The sequence below is a fragment of the Equus asinus genome, chromosome 2 (genome assembly GCF_041296235.1).
Source record: "Equus asinus isolate D_3611 breed Donkey chromosome 2, EquAss-T2T_v2, whole genome shotgun sequence".
Lineage (NCBI taxonomy): Eukaryota > Metazoa > Chordata > Mammalia > Perissodactyla > Equidae > Equus > Equus asinus.
This window is the reverse complement of record NC_091791.1, coordinates 98,564,020-98,588,058: the sequence shown is the minus strand read 5'-3', so window position 1 is coordinate 98,588,058 and position 24,039 is coordinate 98,564,020. Positions and strand designations below refer to the sequence as shown.

The 24,039-nt window shown below is 48.9% G+C and overlaps 1 protein-coding gene across 11 annotated transcripts in view; it reads right to left on the bottom strand.

Annotated features, from left to right (window-relative positions):
- FSD2 (fibronectin type III and SPRY domain containing 2) overlaps nucleotides 1-24,039 on the bottom strand; it is a 48,356-nt gene that overhangs the window by 1,876 nt on the left and 22,441 nt on the right. For all 11 annotated transcript variants that reach the window (XM_070494483.1, XM_044760673.2, XM_044760674.2 and 8 more), the window contains 10 exons: nucleotides 18,989-19,084; nucleotides 17,088-17,318; nucleotides 15,864-15,886; nucleotides 14,722-14,843; nucleotides 12,980-13,135; nucleotides 10,927-11,061; nucleotides 10,152-10,302; nucleotides 7,542-7,675; nucleotides 5,417-5,549; nucleotides 1,099-1,275 (listed from right to left, as the gene is read on the bottom strand). In XM_070494483.1, the coding sequence (XP_070350584.1) occupies nucleotides 1,099-1,275; nucleotides 5,417-5,549; nucleotides 7,542-7,675; nucleotides 10,152-10,302; nucleotides 10,927-11,061; nucleotides 12,980-13,135; nucleotides 14,722-14,843; nucleotides 15,864-15,886; nucleotides 17,088-17,318; nucleotides 18,989-19,084 (1,358 nt within the window). The remainder of the gene's footprint in view (nucleotides 1-1,098; nucleotides 1,276-5,416; nucleotides 5,550-7,541; nucleotides 7,676-10,151; nucleotides 10,303-10,926; nucleotides 11,062-12,979; nucleotides 13,136-14,721; nucleotides 14,844-15,863; nucleotides 15,887-17,087; nucleotides 17,319-18,988; nucleotides 19,085-24,039) is intronic.

Below are 24,039 nucleotides of genomic sequence, written 5' to 3'. Positions count from 1 at the left end.
GCTGGGCTTTTTTGCCCTTTCTCATTCTCTCTTCTGTCTCCTAACCTCCCCACCCCTCCCGCTGCACACAGATCCCTTCTCTTCCTTTTTGCTCCCCCAGTTTCTTCTGCCCCTTGTTCTGACCTTTCCAGGCGGGGAGACTTGGATTTTTAATCTTACTTCAGGCAGAATCTCCAAATATTTGGCTCAGTGCATAGGACTTCTTGCATTCCCCAAATTGGGTCTGAGTTTTAGGAGAGTCCATTATAGTCTAAATATCTTAGAGGTGGAAAGTTGGGCTTCCCACTTATACTTAGGCGTGACAGATAATGTTTAACCATGATGGAGGTTCACGGGCAAAGAACATCGGGTGGAACAATAGGATTCAGCAAATATGGGCCAGAGGCCCTGTAGTACAAGGGGTGCAGGAAATGTGGGGTGGTAAATGTTTTTTGCAATTTTTGAGATGAAGGGAGGTTGTAGCCATGGCCTGAGCCTGAGAGTGTCCACTGGCCTGGGCCTCACGTGATTTTCGCAGCTTTATGGAACTACCCCATGTATGGAGGACAGAGGGCTCAGCAGCAGAAGCAAACCAGAATGAGCCGTAACCATTAAGTCTGCCCACGTTTACTTAAAAAGATGGAATTGAGGCTTCAAATCAAACTGCATCCATTTAATAACACTGCAGTTGAACATAAATGAAAAAAGCAATCACTTAGTGGTTAAGGAAGCTGTCTTTGTAGTCTGACTGCCTGGGTTCGAATTGTGTTGGGTGGATCGTGTTGGGAGCTCTGAATCATGGTGGGTGGATCTAACTACTGTGAGGCATAGCTCTCTTGTTTATAAAATGGAAGAATACGATGGTGAGGAGTAAACGAAGGAGCACATGTAAGAGTGTAGAACAGTGCTTAGCACGTGATAAGCTCTCCGTGAATTTAGCTGTTTTTATCTGAAAGAAAAGTACCCAAAGCTGCTCTTTCTCTTTTTATCTGGTCTTTAGGGAAATACCTTAGAATATTTTACAAAACATAATGTGGGCCTTAATTATTGCTAGTGAAAACCTCTTTCTCTGTTCTTTCAAAAGCAAATCTTAGTCTTGGGTAGCCAGATTTCACTTACCTTGATGACGCAAACGTGTGCCTCAGGCACCAGGAGAGGCTGTCTGCTCCCAGGTCCTCCTGTTTAGGGACATCTTCAAAGGCCACACCCACCGTGTAGTCCAAACGCTCATCCACCTCCACCTCCCAGTAGTGGCGCCCTCGGACTGGAATTAGGTTTCCCAAGACAGCAACACACCTGGTTTTAGAGAGTGGAAGCATGTGTGATTTGGGGTGACCGAAGCCTGGCAGTGCAGGTGGGTGACACCAACCGCCGGGGCAGTCAGTTGGGCTGTGAATGTGGAGGCAGGTGTGCTGCACACCTCCCTGGTGAAGCTCCCCAGCCTGGGCTCTCAGAGCTCCCCCGACTGACGCTGAAGATGAGGAGAGGACTGTCACACTGCTGGTCACGGGACAGGAGGAGACAAACCAATAGAAAATCTGTGTTTGCCTTTTTAAGTGGTTAGGCTTTTATAGGAATGGAAAAGGTTTGGTTCACTTATTCATAAAAAAGAAAGGGATTGAAATCTCACAGAAGGTAGCATAGGCGAGGAACCACAGGCTGCGGGTTGAGCGTGGAGGGTCTTTGAGCCGGTGCTGCCATTAGAGACAACTACAGGTAGAAGACGAGAATTCCCATCTCAGAGGCAGACCCAAGAACAAAATAGCCAACTCCTCACAAATTATCACAATCTGTCTCCAAGATTTCACTGGGAACAGCAACCCTTACGCAGGTCAGAGTTCTGTTTTGTTCCACAACAAAGCCCTGTACAGAGCAAGGTTCTCGGTGGAAATCAGGTCACGTCAGTATCTCCCAAGTGAATATTCCACCTCCTGCAGGAGCCTCCTACGTTAGCCAAACGATGGTGCTCCCCAAGTCCCCAGGCACATTTATCCAGCTGTCATTACCACATTAACTCTACTCTCAGAACCCCAGTTTCTGAGTGCGCACCCACAGCTTTGGGAAGGAGCGTGCACATTAGTGAACTCCTCATCTGTAAAATGAAGCCATGTCTGTTCCAACCTCCAGCCGTTTCCACCCCCCCATTGTTTCTAACTCAGAAGGTCCCAAACTGAAATGATCACATTCCTCCCCCTCCCACCTACCAAAGTTTGTGTTTGGCTGTGGTGGGGAGGGGTACGTAGCGCTCACGTGTTCTGCATTTTGCTTAATAGACTCATTACGCAGTGACCCAAGGCAGAAAACTAAGGAATAATATAGTGGCTACAAGCTCAGCTTCTAGTTTCATTCCGACTCCAGCTTTTAATGGCAGTGTGCCCTTGGGTAAATTTCTTAACTTCTCTGTGCCACAATTTTCTCATCTGTCAAATGGGACTGATAATAGCATGGCCCTCACAGGCTGTCGTGATGATTCAGTGAGAGAATCCATGCAAAGTGCTGGGACGGTGTCCAGCTCTTGAGGAGCACCCTGTGAATAGGGCAATGCTATGACAGTCCCTGCCTGACCTGTCCTTCTGCTGGCCCCTCAGCCAGTTGGCCGCTCTCCGTGTTGGTTTTGTGTGCTGATTATCTGCTGAATCCATCGCCCTCTTGTCCACCCTCCTGCTGATTTCGTTCAGGCCTCCACCGCCTCCTCTCTGGTCTCCGTGTTCCCCATCTGCCTCTCCCCCTCCTGCCTCAGCTCACGCTTCACCACATAGTGTGATCTTTCTGAAACGTAAATCTGATCACGTCATTCCGCTCCTTGAATTCTCTAACAATTCCCACCACCTAAAGGATAAAATACACACTTTTTTTTTTGCACTGGACCTTATCTATTCTGCCTCGTCCTCCACCTCTTCCCATTATGGACCCTCTACTGCCAACACTAAACTGTAGTTCTCCAAACGTCTGACCTTTCTGGCCCCTATTGTTTGTACATGTACAAGCCTCTGGATCTGCCTTGTTGGCCTGGAGAATTATTTATCCTTCAAGACCTTGCCCCTCCGAGAAGCTTCCTTCCTGAGACTCCTACGATGCCTTATTGGTACTCCTACCCTTTATATGGGTATCTTTTACAAATGTGTCTCCCCCACTTGCCTGAGTCTCAGGTGGGCAGGGGCTGTGGTTCCAGCTCTTGACCCCGGCACACAGCGTGGTGTCTCACACGCAACAGATGTTTTGGTAACAAGATATATGGGACAAGATATATGGGACGCAGCTTGGCTGGACCCCAAAAAGCCAAGAACAGGACAGTAGGCGGTGAGTAGTCCCATATTTCAACATGAGATACTATACCACCTACACAGGACTTGCAAAGGAGGTTGCCAAAAATTGGTTTTGCAACTTTTAGTGTAACACCAGCAGGTTGGAACTGAAGATGCTTAAGGCTGTGTCTGCTCAGAGAGCTGTATTTTTTTTAAAGATTGGCACCTGCGCTAACATCTGTTGCTAATCTTCTTTTTGTTTTTTTGTCTCCTTCCCCCCAAAGCCTCTCAGTACATAGTTGTATATTCTAGTTGTGAGTCCTTCTAGTTGTGGCACGTGGGATGCCACCTCAGCATGGCCTGAAGAGCAGGGCCACATCCGCACCCAGGACCCGAACCAGCAAACCCCTGGGCCATGGAAGCAGAGCGTGGGAACTTAACCACGCGGCCATGGGCCGGCCCCCCAGAGAGCTTTCTCGTAGCTCACACACAGAGTGGAGCAGGTGTGTGTTTTCAGAGGACCAGGTGTGACTGGAACCCACCAGAGGAGTGCTGTCTCTGTTGTTTTGAGGGGATTCTGTCCAAGACAGCTTCCCGCAAGGGTTGAGGAGACCTCGGCAGAAAGAGCCTAGAGTTGTAGTGTTGGAGGTTGATGGGTTGTGAGGGCCACAAGAGGCAGGGGGACTCCCATCAGAGGGGCCTACCTGGGGGATTGCTGAGGAGCCCACGGGCATGCCCGTGAGAGAAAGAGTCAGCTTTAAATGTCACACTGGTACAGCCAATGTTGAAAACAGGACAGCAGGCCCCGAATGGAGTCCCTTAGGGTAAGGGACGTCACCAAACCGAGACAACTTAGTTCCAGTTTTGGCTCTCCCAGAAACGGAATCTTAAACCTGTCGATCAGGAGTCGCCTGATCAGCACCAGTTGGGCGATCCGCCTGACAGACTCTTGCCATCCCCTTAAGGAAAGTAACCTTGCCAAAGCCAACCCACCGCTTTGCCTAGTGTAGCTTCCTTGTTCCTGCTCCCTTGTGCCTATAAATGTCGTTCTTTTTGTGCAGCTCCTCGGAACTCCTTTCTGTCTGCTAGATTGGAAGCTGCCCAATTCACGAATCATTGTATAAAGCCAATAAAATCTTTAAAATGTACTCAGTTGAATTTTGTTTTTAACACAAGTAGGAGCTTTATTGCTTGGTTCTCCTCTCCATGCCCCCAACCCTGGGTTGAACGGGCAGAGGTGGGAAAGGATAACGTTGCGTCCCACCATGCCCTGTGCAGTGCTGCTCTTTCACGCCAGTGCTCACATGTAGGAGGTGTGTAACACATACGCAGTGAAAAAGGCCCGCGGGCAGCCAGCGTGGGGACCAGGAGGACCAGGCAAGGGACCTGGATGCAGTCTTCATCAGTGCACCTCCGGCCCCCATAGGAGAGCCCCTTTTCTGTCTCAGAAGATCCTCTTGACTCTTAAGTCAGCCTACCAAGACCTCTTTTTGCCCTGACTACCAGGAGGCCGAGAGCCACGTTTAATGTTTAATCAATCTTAGGAGCAGAATTAGCTCTTGCCTATCTATGTTCTTCTTTTTCTTCCATTGCTTTAATTTTGCTGTTTCAGTAGAGTGCATTTGCCCCTGATTTCAGTCCTTCTTTAAGTATTTGGAAGGAAAGTAGATATAAATCACTTCGACATCGCATACTAAGCTCTGGAAAGAGCAATAGATCTAGACAGACAGCGTGCATCTTTGGTGGCCACCCCCACCTCTGGGCGCACACTGGTGCGGGCACCGTTTTCCCCACTGACTCTGCCCGAGGCTCGCTCGATCACCAGTTTCTCCTGGGGGAGCTTTCGCAATGTGGGGGAAGGAGCACCGGGCTCTCACTGGGAGGCCGGGTTCTTGTTTCTGTGCTCTCACGGCCGGACACATGACCCTCATCCCGTCGCCTCCCGACCTGACTCTCCAGCCCTGGCAGCCCTGGAGTCAGCGGCCACCGCAGTCTCTTCTGCCTGCACCACCCGGATCCCTTCTCCCCCATCCCCAGCCTCCCCTCCCTTCCCAGCCCCTATCCCCACACTCATTTCTGGGATTTCTTTCCCCCTTCAAGGCTGCATCTGTTTGTCATAATCCAGTTTTACCTGAATAACAGCGTTACTAGGGAGGTTCACAGAATGTTCCAGTGAGCGGTTGATAAAGTACCTCGTAAACCGGGTGTTGCTGGTGGGCAGCTCCCCTGCGGAGGTTTTCCTTTCGCTTCGTACAACCGTGAGCCCATCCTCAGAAATGGTCAGCCAGGGGTGACAGGTCTGCTCGTTGAGGTGGAAGTAGCTGCCTGCAAGGGGAGGACACACAGGGAGGTCCCCAGCCAGTCACGCCACTGCCTTCTCAACACTGACCCTCCCTGCAGGCAGAGGGCTGACGACACGCCGCCGGCTTAGCTCCTGGGTGATGCTAGCAGGCCTGGACCTCCAGTAATAATGACCCTCGCAGTAATGATGGCCATTACCATGGACGGGGCTGTCACTGTGTGTTGAGTACTAGGCTAAGCTGGGTGTGACTCTTAACCTCATCCAGTCCCCATAGTGACCCTTAGCAAAGGATAGAACTCAGACTCGAACCCCAGCCCCTCTGAGTCCAGAGGCTGTGCTCTTACGTTCGAGGCTATAAATGCCTGCACAGGGACAAGAATTTCTAACCTACCTGCCGAGGGAAAACGGTACTGAGGGAATTCTTAATGATCAATATGACAAAGGTTTGCAAAATTCAACATTCGACTTCCACTTAGGGCACTGGGGAAGAAGGAAGGAGATATAGCCATCCCTAAATCAGGCTTACAGAGCTCCTCAAGAAGTAGAACAGAATAGACTGAATAAAAAATTATTTAGTGAAAAAAAAATCTATTATGTAGGAACATAGAAACTCGTTCTCCATTATCGTCTCTTCGCCAAGCTCCTCTTTTCTTAAGTTCCCATTCTATCACTTCTCATTGTCTCAAACCCTAGTTCCGGCATTGCCATCAAGCTGCACACAATTATTTTCACAATTCGATGCTGCTGGAAATTTCGTTTGCTATCTGAGCTGACTGGCGAGGGCGAGGCAGCTTCCCACCCTGCAGCTGACACACGTGCAGCCCCTGCTCCCTGCTCCCTAGTCCCAAACAAGGATTATTGTTGAATATGTAGTGTTTTTTGCTGATACATGTTCACTTAAGTTTTTCATAAATACACTCTTAAAAAATTATTTGAACAAACGAATTCAGAGAGGATTGAATCGTCAAGAGCTGGCTGTACCTTTGCTCTGTTCTATTTTATTGAAACAGCCAGAATTTGACGTTTCAAAACCCCAGGTCAGCACAGGAAATCAGAAGTACCAGCCAACCAAAGGGAGGCCCAGCACATCAGGAAAGAACACCCTCATCCTGACACCAGGGCTCAGCCCCACCACCTTCCGGGGCCACTTCCCTTGTTTTTCCATCTGTGTGGAAGGAACACAAGTGGGGGCTAGTCCCATACCTCTCCTCCTGGCATTAGAAATGAGGACATAATGACACAATGGCCCTCAGTGAAAGAGCCCGGTAAAGGGATTGTTGTCCCTGGAGCCCTGGGCCCAGGCTCCCTCTTCTCTTGCTCGCCTGCATGTCACTCAATCAGCCAGCCTGGGCAGGCCCTGCTCACTCAGGTGTGAGAAGAGCCACCGTGGGCAAGCTCAGGACACAGAGCCACAGCAGCCTGGGGACAGCAGGAGATGTATGGCACGTTTCTAGTGATGGCTCTGCTCACTCGAGACTTGGACATGACATGTGACAATTCGATGGCATCAAAGGCAAGTGAGAAGTGGGGAGGAGCTGGACTTGGGGATATGGGTACCCACTAGGGCCAGTCAGGGCCTGGGGGGAGGCAGGGGTCCAGGTCTGAGTTGGGCCTGTGGGTGGGGAGGTGCTTGGGCTGATAATGGGAACAGGGAGATGAGCCGAGGCGGAATTTCCTAAAGACCCCGTCCCAGGGGTGGTGTTCAGCCTGTGTGAGGTATGAGGTGTCCGGGCCACCCAGGTCCAGCGTGACAAGCCTCCAGCCCTCCTGAGGGGCGTGGAGATAAACCTTGAGTTCCAATGCTTGCTCAGCCACCAGGTTGCTCTACGCCCTGGGCCTTCAGTCTCCGCATCTGTCAAGGGGCACTGCAGGGCAGTGCTCAGCCCTGAGCCCTTCCCGCCCTGACGGGCCACGTGTTCACATCGGTGAACACACCTAGCTCCCTGGCATATCAGCAGGGAGGCTGCCACAAGCAGTCTCTCTGGGTCCCAGAGAGTACGTGGCAGGGCACAGACCTGTGGTGTGGACCGTGGCAGGCTGGCTCCTCGCGCTGGGGCCCCCCACGTTGAGGGCGCGCACGTAGATTGTGTAGCTCTGCCGGGGCTGCAGCTGCACCAGGGCCTCGCAGGTCGGGATGCCCACCACAGACCTGGGCGGGGAAGCAGAGTCGCAGTCACTGTGGGGCGGGCGCGCCGGGGTGGGTGGGCCCAGCACCAGGCCAGCCTCGCGAAGCTGGGATGTTTAACTCACCCTCGTGCCCCCCTCCTCTGACCCACATCAGCATGGCCTCGAGTGTCAGCCCGCTTCTGTGCTCCCTCCAACGGCCTCGGGGCCACTTTCCTCATTTCCTTGTTCCTCCTGTGGTTGTCTGCCCTCCAAGCTGCCCACCCCGGTTTCCCAGACCCGTAGCACGGTGCTTGGCATGCGTCTAACGCTGCATCCGTGGAGGCGAGCACGGCATGCAATCCAGCATGCCTCCATCTGTCTCGCGGGATCAGAACCTCTCAGAGCACGAGGACCATTACCTCAGTACAGTGCGGGCCCAGGGCAGGCTCTCGATCTGTCTTTATGAACAAGGGACTCTGACCAGAGCTGAAAAGGCCCACCAAGCCCACTGCGGTTAACCCCTTTGAGAGCAGCTGCCTGTTGGGAAGAAGCCAATCTATTCCAGTTGTACCCCACAGGAACACAAGCCTGTAATTGCCACTGTCTGTGTTCCTGTGGTTGCCAACTCCATTTCAGTCCACTGGGGAAGAGAAGCCTTCAGAGTGATGCCTGTTGACAGATATGATGCCCTCACCTGACGAGGCCAGGCTGTCCAGGTCACCTCTGAGGTAGCCGCTCCAGGCCAGAGGGCGCTTTTACATAGTCATTCAACAAACATTAACTAAGCACCTTAGGTTCCAGGCACTGTATAGGGAGGCCCTGGGGAAAACAGAATGTAGTCCCTGCCTTCATGGAGTTTACTGTCTAGACAGGAAGAGAGGCACTCCTCAAGTCATCCCTGGAAGAAATGGAGGATGGGAACCATGACAAGTTGAAAATAAGGTGTACAATAGGGGGAGAGGTGATTTTTGAGCTGAGCTCTGAACAATGACTATGAGGTGATTGCATGATAAGTGAATAGAGGAGTCTCCTACATAGAAGAAGAAGCACATGCAAAGTCCCTGTGGCAGGAAGGAGCACGGCAAGTAGGAGGAACTAAACTATGACAAGTGTGGCTGGAGCCAGACAGGGAGGAGGAGCTGGTGTGGGATAAGCAGGAGAGGCAGGAAGGGGTCAGAAGCTGTGAAGGAATCTGCCTTTTCTTCAGAGCAATGGGATGCTGTGATGAGATTTGTGCTAGGAAAGTAGGCGCCACCCCAGATCAGATCACCTAGGTCGCTGACCAGCCCTCTGAGGACCCCCATCATTATTGGCTGGTCCCAGGTGTCAGATGCTCCTAAAGTATCAGCACAAATTGCAAAGGAAATCTGACCCATCCAGGGGGTCCAGAACCCCTGGACCCTCCCTCCCTGCACCTGAGTATCTCTAGAAGTGAATGACCAAGGTCAGCCCTGATGTGGCTGTGGACACAGGAACTCTACTCGGAACAGATGGCTGGGTGGGATGGATGGTCAGGCACCAAGCCTGGCATTTAGCATCAAAGAATCTGCCTCCCTAACCGTTGACCCCAAACTCCCCCTCCTCCATTTCTCCAGGGCCAGGTGGGTGCATCCCACGCTGCACAGCAGGACAACCGCGGGACTTGGTGGCCGGTACTGGGCTGCCTGGCTGGTTCACTCCTCTTCCGGAAGCTTCTAGACTGCCTGGTTGTAAACCAGAGGTACATCCACGTCTCCTCCACTGTGCACAGCTGTAGCCTCACAGGGTCTGAGCCCAGCCCTCATCCACCTGTGAACCCCTCCAGCTCTCCACCGCCAGGGGACGAAGATGAGCTTCCAGGTGGCCGACTGGCATGGACACAATGTTCTCTGTACGTTGACCTCTGCTCGCTTGTTTCTGCCTCACGCCGTTCTCCCCTTCCCTGTGGAGTCCCAGCCAGGTGGGTCTTCCCCTCCCCCCAGTACGTCAAACTCACTCCTGCCCGGGAACGCCCCTGCACCCACGATTCTCAGAGCTCAGTCCTTCCCATTCCCCCGGGTCTCAGTTCAGACGTCCACTCTGTCCAAAGTAAGTCCCCACCTTCACCACGTTCTCAATTTTATTACCTTCCTTTTTCTGTCATACCACGGTGTATGTTATGCATTTGTTTGTTTTCTCAGTTTTTATTTCTGCCACTCGACTGTCAGCTCCATACGGGCCGGAAATTTGTCTGTCCAGTCCACTAACAGTGAGGCCCAGGGCCTGGCGCCACCTAGGGCCGCAGGCCCTGTCGAATGAACGATGGTAAACCTCAGCTGGGCTAAAGCAGCAACCCTGAGCGTCACCCACGGGTTCTTACCCGCTCACTCGTCACTCACCTTCAATAGTGGCAGTCCAGCTACTTCTCACGAAAACTAAGCCTCCTAAAACTAAGGTCACCAATTCTGACCATCTCTCCAGACTCTGCACATCTCCTAAGCTGTGTCATTGTGTCAGGTGTTGAGGCCTCTCGTGCTCAGCAAATGCCCCCCGTGACTCACTCAGTTACGCCCGAGGCCTCCGGCGTTTCCGCCTGGGTCAGCTCCACCGTGTACGAGTCCACAGGATTGAGGTTCCCGGACTCCCAGCAAATCAGCGCAGCCTCTTCGCAGCTCCTTATCTCTTTGCTTTTGATAACGGGAGGAGAAGGCGCTAAAGGCAGGGGAAGGGAGAGACCAACAGCCATTCTGTTCATATCCAGCCATTTCGTCCAGAGAAGGGGCAAACCTCAGCCTCTCCCCCCACAAAAGAGACTCAGTGCAAGCAAAAGCAAAGCAGCTGCTATCGACTGAATGTCTGTGTCCCCCCACATCCATGTGTGGAAGCCCCTTTCCTCCCCGGGAGGACACAGCGAAAAAGACAGCCGTCCATGAACCAGACACGAATCTGCCCGCGCCTTCATCTTGGCCTTCCCAGCCTCCAGCACCAGGAGAAATAAATTTCTGTTGTCTATAAGCCACTCAGTTTGCAGTAATTTGTCATACAGCCTGAATGGATCAGGACACCAGGGAATTCCTTTCAGACGCTCCTGGAGTGGAAGGCAGCTGCAAGGTTCAAACAGTACTGCGACCGAGAGCGTACTTTTTGATGTTTTGAGACCAACTAGGAGAAATGTCCCTGCTGTACCAGGCATATAGATTTGGTGTATTAAATGAAAGAAAAAAAGTACACAATTATTCCTGCTCTTCCAGATGAAATCAAGAGCCCTGCCACATCGAGAAAGCTGTGCCTCCCCTTGAAGGACAGTCCTGCCACAGAAACAAGCGGCCCCGTTACCTGTCATGTACACTGCGCGCTCACTGGCAGGGCTGAGGCCAGTCCTGTTCTGAGCTGTGACCCAGAATTCATACTGGGTATTTGGCACAAGGTTTGTCACTGAGCAATATGTTTCTTTGACGGTCATTGTAAACTCTGGAAAAAGAAAAAAAAAAGGCAAGAATTCAACCCTAAAAGAGGCCAAGTGGCTCCAAGTTCATTGTGCTGAATCCCCCTGTAGTGGATTACAACACTGGCCCCCAATTTCTCCCACCCCTGTCTGCACAGCCCCCTGCAGTGTGCCTTTGCTGATCCTTGTATTGAGGGGTGCCGTCTTTCTAGGTGCCGTCTTTCTCACCATCACTTGAAGCTGGGCATAGCCATGTGACCTGCTTTGGCCAGTGGGACACTAGCAAACATGAGGCAAGCAGAGGCTTGGGAAGTGCCAGTGTATAGGGCCTTGTCCTGCTGCTGGGAACACCTCCACTTCCACGGGAACCAGTCTGAGTAAGCCTCTGGAGGCCGAGACCACATGGGCAGAGGTCCCAGCCATCCACGTCATCACAGCCATCACCGCTGAGGCCCCAGATACATAAGCAAGGCCACCTCAGGCCATCCAGCGCTACCCAAGCTGGCCCAGACCAGAAGAACTACCCAGCCAACTCACAGAATTGTAAGAAATAATAAATGTTTGTCATTTTAAGCCAATAAGTCGTGTGTGTGTGTGTGTTGGGGGGGGTGTTGTTACACAGCAAAAGCTAACCGATACGCCTCCAAACCCCTCTAGACTCTTGAAAGGCAGTGATAACTCATTAACCCACCCTGTGACATCAGTTCCTTTATAACAAAGTGGCCCGTTTCAAAGACCTTCCTAGATTACCATGACACAGCCCCAACGCAATGTCTGCTTCTGTGTGTCTGCAGAGGACACCAGCAAGGTTGATTCATGGCAAAAACTGCAATTAATTAGACCTACCTTCTTGGACCCCAACCTCCCTTTTCAAATGTCCCCTTTTCCCTCCATGCCCTGTTTAGTCCTTATTCTGACCACCCTCACCCTCACTCACCATCGCTTAAACTTACTCTTCCTTTTCTCAAGAATTCCCCTTTCTTCCTGGTCCCTGAGCAGAAAAGCACCCTCGCCTTCGGCACTCAGAACCCTCCACCCGCATGACCTGGTACAATGAGAAGAGCTCTAAGCAGGAGCCTGTGGCCTTGGTTCCTGTCCTGGTTCTTCCATAACTCACGGTGTCCCCGTGGACAGCTCATTTCTCTCTGGGTCTCAGCTTCCTCATCCATCAAATGGAGATCTCTAAGTCCCTTTCCGGCAATCTTGCTCTGACGCCATGCACACAGGACAGGCCCTGCCAGGCGGGCCCTGACCCCTGACTCCTTCATATGCTCAGCTGGGGCTCCTCTGCTGTCTGACAGGAGAACAGCTTATCTATTATGAGGGGTGAGAGGCGGGGAGGAAGCTGCCCCGGCCCTAACCCCACACCGGCCAGCTCCAATTCCCCAGGGAGAGGATGGGCCAAGAGCTGTCCACAGTGATGGCTGGAGGCCCTTCCCAGGACCTGGCTCCCTAGGGGGATGTGGATCCAATCAGCAGCTGCCCTCCAGGCGGCAGAGCCCCACACGTCCCTCATGGGGATCTGCAAATGAACCCTCCAGTTTCTCCCAACACAAGGTTGCCCTGAGAGAGCCAGCCTGCCCTCACATGCCAGGACCTGCTAGAACCCAGCCAGGCCTCAAGGAGGGGTGTCCCCCCATTCCTGCACACAGTGCAGCCAGAGACTCATCCCAAGGACAACTCCCACCCAGCAGCTGTAGCTACCCTCCAGACACCTCAACCTGGCCTTGCGGTCTTCCCCAGTCTTGCCTTTCTAACCCTTCCTGCCATGCTCACCTGCCTGCAACCCATCCTCTGGGTAGTTCCCAGATTGCAACAGTTCCATGGAGCTGGGGGCGCAGATTCACCCCATCCCACCTTCCCACCTGCCAAGAAGGCAGGGCCCCAGCCTCTTGGGGGCCTCAGCCATCCCGGAGCAGGGTCATGTTCCTGGCAGAGCCTCACCTGTGTGGTCCTTCCCAGGCGAGCCATCCTGCACTGGCCGGTAGGATAGCTGATAGCTCTCCACGGTGTCGTCAGAGTACAAGCTCCAGCACACCCGGACCGAGGAGCCCGTGGCCGAGTTGGGGGCCTGTGGGTTTATCACTGGAGCAGAAGGAGCTGAAAAGGAAGAGGGAGAAAGACAAAGACAGATGAGGAGGCTTCAGCAGAGGTGGGGATGGGCCTTTACAGGAGCACTCATGCCCCAGTGCCACCCTGGGCTTTGGAGTAGGAAGAGGCAGCCTGGAGTGGACAAGGAGAGGAAGGCCTGACCTCCCAACCACGAGCCTGGAAGCAACAACCAGCATGTCCATTTCTGCTCTGACACATCCACGCGAGCCAGGGAGGAGGGGTCCGGGACAGGGGCTCAGGCTGGGGCCTGGTTTGCAAGTCCTGCCCCAGGTACGGGTCCTCTGACCCTTCCACGCCATCCGAAGAAGCAGGACAGCGAGGCCCACAGCACTGCTGCCCGCAGCCCTGGAGTGAACTGAGGAGGGGACGAAGCCTTCCACAGGGATGCTCCATCCAGCAACCGCCTCCTTCATTACGATGAGAGAAGACTGGGTCTGGCCAAATTGTGCTTTTCAGAACCAGCTTCTATGGAGTCCATTTACCGTGCCAATTCTTTTCTTCTCTGTAGGTTAATTCTTCTGCCCCCTCACCCCCACACAGACCCACACACAACAGAGAAACACTTGTTTTTCTTACATAATTCTCCCATGGCAGCACCTCCCTCCATCCCAGGCTTTTAAGAACATCCTCAGTTTCAAAATTTGAAATTACTCAATCCAGGTAAGAGCACAGCTAAACGTAAAGGAGTTCATTAGCCACAACTCAGTCTTTCCTTCCTGGTCAGGGGCTGGAAGACCCCACGTGACAAAGGTGAGGAAGAAGAGAAAGAACCTGAATCCCCGAACGACCAAGTCCAGGCCGAGTGGGAGACACCCTTCTACACCCTGTGGAGGAGAGCCCCACAGCAGACGCAGGAAGAGGGAGGGCTCTGGGAGCTGTTAAACTGCCCAGGGGTCTGGACGCAAGCAGGAGGGTGATGGTCCACGTGGGACCTGCACACAGCGGGGAGATGAAAAATGTCGGTGCTTCTCAAGCACTGACTCGGGCGACAGGGCCTTTCCTTCCAAATGACTGGGCCTGATTATTCAGGCAGCACCTTCTAGGAAGGGAGGAAGGACCATCCAATGGACATCAGAGCTCAAAGAAATCTCCTCTTGACCCAGTGGGCCAGAGAGGTTAGGTAAGTTGTCTAAGGTCATACAGCTAGGAAGTGGTGAAGGTTGGCTTGTCACTAGTTCCACAGGATTCCAAAGCCCATCTCTTGACCGCTATGCTAAAAACAGCTACCCAGGAGGAACATAAATACATTTAAGGACATGAAATTCAGGCTACTTGCTTGGTGTAAATCAGGCAAGAGAGCAGGAGTTTATGCAGCCAGGCAGGCTACAAACAGAAAATAGTTCAAGGCTGCCTGGGGCCAGATGTCAGCCCCTGAATAGTGAGGGGAGCACTTACCCCGAGGAGGTCAGCTTCTGCTCTTACCCTTACAAGCCAGAAAGACAAAAACATGGAGCCAGAGGGAAAAAGTACTTGTTTCTACATCTTTATGATTTTCTTAGCCGTAAAAGTTTCTAACTCGAAGCTCGGGGCTGTGGGAAGTTGCTGTGAAGCAAGCCCCCGGGTGAGCTATGCACCTGGGATGGTGTTAATGGCGCCCATCAGCTGCTCCACGTCCGAGAAGTCCAAGGTCTGGTCTTCAAAGTCAGGCTGCGCCGAGATCTCCACGTCTGTTTCTGTTTTCAGGAATTTTCCAAGTCTGTTGGTATAAAAAGGCACACTAGCAAGAATGGAGGGGCATTTTCCTCAGGGTCTAGCTATTGTGCTGGGCCACTAGCAATAAACGAAGAAGCCTCTTTGTGGAACTTTTATTTCTTTATTTTAACACGCTGCTGGCCGCCTTTGGCCATCTGCTTCGGTGACTGACCCAGGAGGTCACCAACGGGGATGGGCGGGATTGGCTTGTGCATTCAAAGGGAGAAGATGGGGTGGGATCATGTCAGAGAGCGCGGTGGGGGGTAATATGCCAATGAGCTCCAGATCCACAGCCTCTGACAGCACCCCTGGTGACCCAGAAGCTCCCGCCCCGATGCCACCCCAAGATGTACAGCCTCTCCGCAGCTTCCCCTCCACAAGGCCAAGTGCCCTCAAGTTGCTGACCCAGGACCGGGGCTCTGGGTCTTCTTGCACCTGCTTCCTGGCAGTCACAGCATTTGTAAGTGGCAGAGGCAGACTTTGAAACCAGATCTGTCTTTTGCCAAAACCCATGCACTTAACCCTCACATTATTAAGCTTGAGTGTCCATCTTGCTTTACAGACATGGTCTCATTTAATTCCCACAAAACGATCCTTGTTTGTAGATAAGGAAGGTGGGTCCTTGACTGATTAGACTTGCCCAAGGTCATCGGGGTAGCAGGATTTGAACTCCTGTCTGACTCTGTAACGTGCATGCTCTCTGCAGTGCACAGTCTGGGTCCTGGCACAGCTGGGGGGCTCTGGGGACACTCTCTGGATCTTGGTTCCTCCTGGTGAAATAAGGGGCTTGTGGAGGAGATGTGACCATGAGTTTGCTGGCTGGGCCTCATCACAGGCTCCCTTCCAGCCCTGAGATTCAGTACTAGCAGGTCCTTGTGACCCTACACCGTCCTTCCAAAGCCAGTGCCATTTAACCTCAGAGGCAGACACAAGAGCTGAAACTGGGAGCATATAACCAAGTGGAACTGAGTCCATTTGGATATCTAGAGGTGAAAGAAAACACATGTCAGAACAAAAATATTACCTGTCAGCCATAGCCACAGCATCCTAAAAAGGAGGAGAAAAGATTAAGTTGATTTTGGAAATAAATTTCTTTTTCAAACTATATAATAATATATTTAAAATAATAACATATTTAAAAGCTTGGAAATTAGGAAGAAGCAAAAATCAGCCATATTCCACACCCTAACACAACCCCCGTTACCACGCCTGTGCATTTTTTCCCATACACTGCTTGTTTCCATTCACATGATACAAGCACTTTCCATGTTACGTATGGTCCTTTGGACCATCAATTTGAAACTCTGAGAAGTGTTCATTGAGTGGGAACTCCGTCGTTTACTTAACCTTCCCTCTATTTTTGGACATTCTGGTTCTTTCCAACTTTTTGCCATCATAAATAACAGCGAGAAGAACATCTTCATGCGTATCGCTTTCTCCACATTCTGGGTTATGTCTCTGAGACACAGTGGTACCATGGGACCACTGGTTCGAAAGGTCTAAGCATTCAGGGCTCTAATGGTGCCTGCCAACTTGCCTTCCAGCCTCAGTCACAGGTCCCTCGACCCAAGCCGGGCAGGAAGGAGGCGCTCTTGGGCTTTGAGGGGTGACTATGGGCTTGGTCAGTGTGGCAGCCATATTTGGCAACCAGGAAGCTCTGCGGGCCAAAGGCTCCTCCCTCATATCCTGGACACCACAACTGCCCCGTATTCCTGTGGGACCCCACCTCTGACAGAGATTGAAATTCCCACAGCCCAGCTGCATGGGAACATGGAGTCTGATTTAACTGGATTTCAAGGAAATGAAGAAATGGATTTTTTTTTACAAGTCTGAATTTACGAAGTAAGATTTATAACTGCTGCATTCATAACTGGGAAATTGGAGGTACGTTTTTGGGGAGAATTTTCTCCCCAGCGCCCCAAGAAGCCATCAGGGGCTGGAAAGCTCTCAGCGAACTGTTTTTGCACAGTTCCAGGATGAGGGAACAGATCCGTAGGTAATCAGGACAGATGAACAAAGACTCTGGTGTTAGCTGAGCGATGGTGGAGGGCAGGGGTCAGCTGTGAATGAGCCTGCTCAGCCACTTATGGCGAAGCTGTGCAGAAAGATGGGGTGACAACCTCACCCTTGTGAATATCCAGTGGAATCAGATGGCAGCTGACCATAAAGTCAGTTCCAAAACCTCCAGGTGAACAGGAGACAACCTAACCTACTGTAGCCATCACTGTCCTTCCCCGTCATTACTGACCTTTATGAAATCGACCTTCTCTTCATGACACATCTCCTCTATGGTTTCCATCAGTTCTTTACAGGTGTCCAGGTTTTCTCCACAGCTGACCAGTTGTCCATATAAGGCTTCTAACTTCTCTTTCTTCTTCTCCCCTAGAACTTGTATTTTTTCTTCATATTTCTGAGCAAGTGTTTCCAAGATCTCATTGTAATGTGACTCGAAGTTTTGTTCTTGTCTTCCAAAATTTTCCTGCAAGACAGTTCACTTCAGTCATCACTTCAGCGCATGTGGTGTGTCCATAGCTGAGTCATTTGGGGCATGAAAATGTATCTACATTGTGGCTATTTTAGTCCCTCCACGTTGTCTTATCATCTCTTGCCAGGGTGCTGTGGTGGACCCTGGGGGGGCTGGGACACAGGAGTTTCCAGCTAGAACCTCAAGGATAATCTTAGCAAAAAGCACTGCTTTCTCTCCTGGCAGCATTTTGCATCCTCCTCTCCCCACTTCACTTTAGCCACCTCCCATCACCATGACAACCGAGCAGGGAGATGAGTCGCCTGCTACAGGAACCTCGGACTTTAACATGGAGACGTTTGCTCCAGGATATTCCCACCCATCTTTCCTTCCTGAGCTCTCAACATCACATGATACTCATCTCCACTCCCTGATGCTCAGATTATACAAACACCAGGATCACACAGATCCTCACATCAACTAAGAGAAAGATGAAGGTGAGGGGGAATAAGGGTTGTGGCCAGATGGTGCTACCTAATAGATGAGAAAAGGCAAGAAGACAGAGGGAGGGTTGAGACCATACATAATCCTGGGGCACAATGGATGAGAAATATTAGAGCACATCGACTCCTGGTCCCCATTCCTTATATTGGAAGCCCAGGAGAGCTCTGTGGGTTCTGACTGATGTCATCCTCATCTGATAACAGGGACTTCCAAAGAAGAGGCTCTTATCAATCATTCAGGGGATATTTACTGAACACCTACTATGTGTGTAAGAATTTCTTAGAATGGCAGCAGAGAGGGAAAGCAGTAGATGACTCCCCTGTGTTGAGTGTAAAAGGAAGAGCTCAGAGTCCTCACTCAGGTGAAGACACTTTGACCTGAGAGTGAGCTGGTGGTGCAGAGTGCAGGGAGCTCTGTCCTGGCTTTTGCAGACTGACCCCTCCCACCACCAGCCTGTGCTTGGAAGGGGAAGGGCTTGTCCTTTCTCTGTGCCTTCCACAGGGCATGAGTGCAATAGCTCTCCTCCTTTTAAGAGTGGAGCAAAGGAGGGCAAGCTTCACAGGAAAGGGGCCTGGAGCTTAGCTAATTCCTATGAGGTGCTCCTGTTGATACACTCTGAGGCTGCATTAATAGGAGTAGAGCATCCACACAAAGAGAGGGGAGACAGAAGGCCCCCTGGTCCTCGTCCTGGTCTACCTCATCTGAAGGGTTAGCCTGAGAGCTAGCATTACAGTGATATACCATATACCTACTAGGCACACCCAGGGGACTATGACATGTTTGGTGGCAGGCACAGAGATGTATTAATCTTATGGAAAATAGATAAGAGATGAGGAAAAGCACACTTATTAATGACAGGATAGGTGTCTCACAATGCCCTGTCAAGGCTGGCCCATGAAAGAGTCCTACCTTGTAGTAGGACTGGGGATATACAGACACAGAAGACACAGTCTCCCCACTGAGAGCTTATAGTTCTGTAGGGATTGCCTACAGGTAATTGGTGATGAGGCACATGCCCAAGGTGCCATGGGTGGGCAGGGGAAGGGGTGAGGGGAGAGGGGCAGTAGTGATGCTGCATGTTCTAAGAAAATAGATTCTCCAACTCATACCAGACACAGCTGCTGACCCAGGTGCTGATGGAAGCAACATGTGTCTGGTGGGGTTATCACATGTGCTCTTACCTCCACAGTGATGAAAACCTCTTCTAAGTGACTTGCAAAATTTTCCATCTCGATAATCTGCTTTTCCAATTTGTACATATTTTTGTGAATTTCATCCTATCAAACAGAGGATCAGAGAGTGACGTCAGCAACATGGCAGAGTGAGCTGTTCCCTTTGTCTGTCCCCCTTTTGAACTACAACTAAATGGACATTCATTCACCAATGGAGGAAGCCCACACAGCACAACAAGGTGCCTGAGAGACACACACAGCTATGCACCTGAGGGTGGATGGACTGGTCCTCTAGGAAGTGGTGAGGTAGGTGAGCACTCCCTGCCCTCCCCCAGCAGCCCTGTGCACACGTACCAATGCTTTCTACCCTGGCGTGAGTGCCCGAAAGTGGCAACACGTCCCTGGGTGACTGGAGGAAGAGGTGGTGGCAGCCCTTAGCATGCTCATGATCACTTTCCTGGTTGGGGGGAGCCCGCCATGCCCCTGCAGCCCCAAGGAGTGGCCCTAGGTCGGTCCCATAAGGAAGCCCCTCCCACCAAGCACAGCAGCTGGCAGAACCGCAAGCACAGGTGTGGCAGATCTACTTGCTGGGTAAGTGCACTCTAGGCCCAGGAGAGTGCCCATAGTACCGCTGAGCCCCAGAAGTGGGAGCAAGCTCCAGAGTGACTGTAGGAAGAGGTGGCAGGAAGAGGTGGTGGCAGCCCTTAGCCCACTTGTGATCACTTTCCCAACAGTGGGGGAGCCCACGGTGACCCTCGGCCCCACGAGCGGCTCTGGCTCAGTCCCTGAGAGGAAGCCCCACCCACCAAGCACAGTCCACATCAGCACCTGAATGCCCTCCAGGCCAGTGCAAGAGCCCATAGTACCCCCACAACTTCCAGCAGACTGGGTGGGACCAGAAACTCTGCTCCTGCTTACCCCTAGTGGTAGCAGGTGGAATCTGCAAGCTGATATTACCAAAAATGCCCTGACAAAAGATTAGTTCATCAAACACCATGAGAAACTGCAGCAACAATTCAGACCAGAAGGAAAATGACAATTCTCCAGAAACCAACCCTGAAGGCACAGAAATTTACAATCTAATGACAGAGAATTCAAAATAGCTATCATAAAGAAACTCAATGAGTTACAAGAGAACACAGAAAGACACTTCAATGAGCTCATGAATAAAATGAATCTCTTCACCAAAGAGATTGAAACCATAAAAAAAAGTCAAGCAGAAATTCTGGATATGAAAAACACAATTAATGAAACAAAAATTAATCTAGAATGCCAAAGAAACAGAGCTGATGTTACAGAGGAAAGAATTAGTTATTTAGAGGATAAAAATACAGAAACGCTACAGGGGGAGGAGAAGCAAGAAGTAAGATTTTTTTTAAAATGAAGGAATTCTTTGAGAAATATCTGACACAATTAGGAAAAGCAACATAAGGATTATAAGTATTCAAGAGAGAGAAGAGAGGAAGAAAGGAGCAGAGAGCTTGTTCAAAGAAATAATAATTGAGGACTTCCTCAACCTGGGGAAGGAACTGGATTTACAAATACATGAAGCTAACAGAACTCCTAATTACATCAATGCTAAAAGACCCTCTCCAAGGCATATCATAGTAAAACTGGCAAAAGTCAATGACAAAGAAAAAATAAGAAGAAAATAACCTACAAAGGGAGAAATTAACAGCAACACAATAACAGTAGGGGACTTCAATACTCTACTTACGTCAATGGACAGATCATCTGGACAAAAAGTCAACAAGTAAATAGTAGATTTAAACAAAACACTCGATCAGATGGACTTAATAGATATATAGAGAGGATTCCATCCAAAAAGAGCAGAATACACATTCTTCTCAAGTGCACATGGATCATTCTCAAAGATAGACAATATGTTGGGAAACAAGGCAAGCCTGATAAATTTAAGAAGGTTGAAGTCATCTCAAGCATCTTCTCCAACCATGACGTTATGAAACTAGAAATCAACTACAAGAAAAAAAGATGGGAAAGTCAGAAATATGTGGAGACTAAACAACATGCTACTGAACAACTACTGGATCAATGAAGAAATCAAAGGAGAACTTTAAAAATATGTGGAGAGAAACAAAAATGAAAACACAAAATATTAGCTCCTATGAGATGTGGCAAAAGCATTCATAAGAGGGAAATTCATAGCAATACAGGCCCACCTCAACAAAGAAGAAAAATCCCAAATAAGTAATCTTAAACTGTGCCTAATAGAACTAGAAAACGAAGAATGAACAAAGCCCAAAGTCAGCAGAAGGAGGGAAACAATAAAAATCTGGGCAGAAATAAATGAAATATAGACAAAAAACAGTAGAAAGGATTAATGAAACTAAGAGCTGGATCTTCGAGAAAATAAACTAAACTGACAAACCCTTAGGCAGACTCACTAAGAAAAAAAGAGAGAAGGCTCAAATAAATAAAATTAGAAATGAAAGAGGAGAAATTACAACAGATACTGCCAAAATACAACTTTCTGCACTAAACCTGCAGAAAATGTATATGCCCCAAAACTGGATAACCTAGAAGAAATAGATAAATTCTTAGACTCATACAACCTCCCAGAACTGAATCAAGAAGAAATAGAGATTCTAAATAGACAAATTACAAGCAAAGACATTGAAACCGTAATCAAAAACCTCCCAAAAAACAAAAGTATAGGACCAGATGGCTTCTCTGGATAATTCTACCAAACATTCAAAGAAGATTTAATACCTATCTGTCTCAAACTACTCCAAAAAATTGAAGAAGATGGAACACTTCCTAACTCATTGTATGAGGCCAACATCACTCTGATACCAAAACCAGACAAGGATAATCCAAAGAAGGAAAATTACAGGCCAATATCACTAATGAACATAGATGCAAAAATCCTCAACAAAATATTGGCAAACCAAATACTGCAATACATTAAAAGGATCATACCCCATGATCAAGTAGGATATAAACCAGGGATGCAGGGATGGTTCAACATCCACAAATCAATCAATGTGATACACCACATTAACAAAATGAGGAATGAGAATCTCATGATTATTTCAATAGATGCAGAGAAAGCATTTGACAAGATCCAACATCCATTTATGATAAAAACTCTCCATAAAATGGGTATAGAGGGAAAGTACCTCAACATAATAAAGGCCATATATGAGAAACCCACAGCCAACATCATACTCAATGGGTAAAAACTGAAAGGCATCCCTCTGAGAAGAGGAACAAGACAAGGGTGCTAACTCTTGCCACTCTTATTCAACATAGTGCTGAAGGTTTTGGCCAGAGCAATTAGGTGAGAAAAAGAAATAAAAGGAGTCCAGATTGGAAAGGAAGAAGTGAAACTCTCACTGTTTGCAGATGACATGATTCTATCTATAGAAAACCCTAAAGAATCCAACAGAAAACTATTAGAAATAATCAACAACTACAGCAAAGTTGCACAGTACAAAATCAATGTACAAAAATCACTTGCATTTCTATACACTAAAAACAAATTAGGAGAAAGAGGACTCAAGAATACGATCCCATTTACAATTGCAGCAAGAATAAAATATCTATGAATAAACTTAACCAAAGAGGTGAAAGACCTAAACACTGAAAACTATAAGACATTATTGAAAGAAATTGAAGAAGATATAAAACAATGGAAAGATATTCCATGCTCATGGGGTGGAAGAATCAACATAGTGAAAATGTCCAAACTTCCTAAAGCAATCTACAGATTCAGTGCAATCCCAATCAGAATCCCAATGACATTCTTCACGGAAATAGAACAAAGAATCTTAAAATTTATATGGAACAACAAAAGATCTCGAATAGCCAAAGGAATCCTAAGGAAATAAAAACAAAGCTGGAGGCATCAGAAGCCCTAACTTCAAAATATACTACACAGTTATAGTAATCAAAATAGCATGGTACTGGCACAAAAACAGACACACAGATCAATGTAACAGAATTGAAATCCCAGAAATAAAACCACATATCTAGGGGCAATTAATCTTCAACAAAGGAGCTGAAAACATACAACGGAGAAAGGAAAATCTCTCCAATAAATGATGTTGGGAAAACTGGACAGCCACATGCAAAAGAATGAAAGTAGACTATTATCTTGTACCATACACAAAAATTAACTCAAAATGGATTAAAGACTTATATGTAAGACCTGAAACTGTAAAACTCCTAGAAGAAAATATAGGCAGTACACTATTTGACATTGGTCTTAGTAGCATCTTTTCAAACACCATGTCTACTGAGGCAAGGGAAACAAAAGAAAAAGTTAACAAACGGGACTACATCAGACTAAAGAGCTTCTGCAAAGCAAAGGAAACCTTGAACAAAACGAAAAGACAACCTACCAACTGGGAGAAAATATTTGCAAATTATTTACCAGACAAGGGGTTGACCTCCAAAATATATAAAGAACTCAAACAACTCAACAACAATAAAACAAACAACCTGATCAAAAGATGGGCAGAAGATATGAAGAGACATTTTTCCAGAGAAGACATACAGATGGACAACAGACACATGAAAAGATATTCAACATCACTAATTATTAGGGAAAGGCAAATCAAAACTACAAGGAGATATTGCTTTCACCGGTCAAAATGGCTATAATTACCAAGACAAAAAGCAACAAATGTTGGAGAGGATGTGGAGAAAAGCAAACGGTCATACACTGCTGGTGGGAATGTAAACTGCTACACCCACTATGGAAAACAGTATGGAGATTTCTCAAAAAATTAAAAATAGCAATACCATACAATCCAGCTATCCCACTACTGAGTATTTATCCAGAGATCTTGAAATCAATGATCCAAAGAGATTTATGCACCCCTATGTTCTTTGGAGCATTATCCACAATAGCCAGCATGTGGAAGCAACCCAAGTGCGCTTCTACAGATGAATGGATAAAGAAGATGTATATATATACAGTAGAATACTACTCAGCCATAAAAAAAAGACAAAATCATCCCATTTGCAACAACATGGATGGACCTGGAGGGTATGATTTTAACCGAAATAAGCCAGACAGAGAAAGACAAATACTG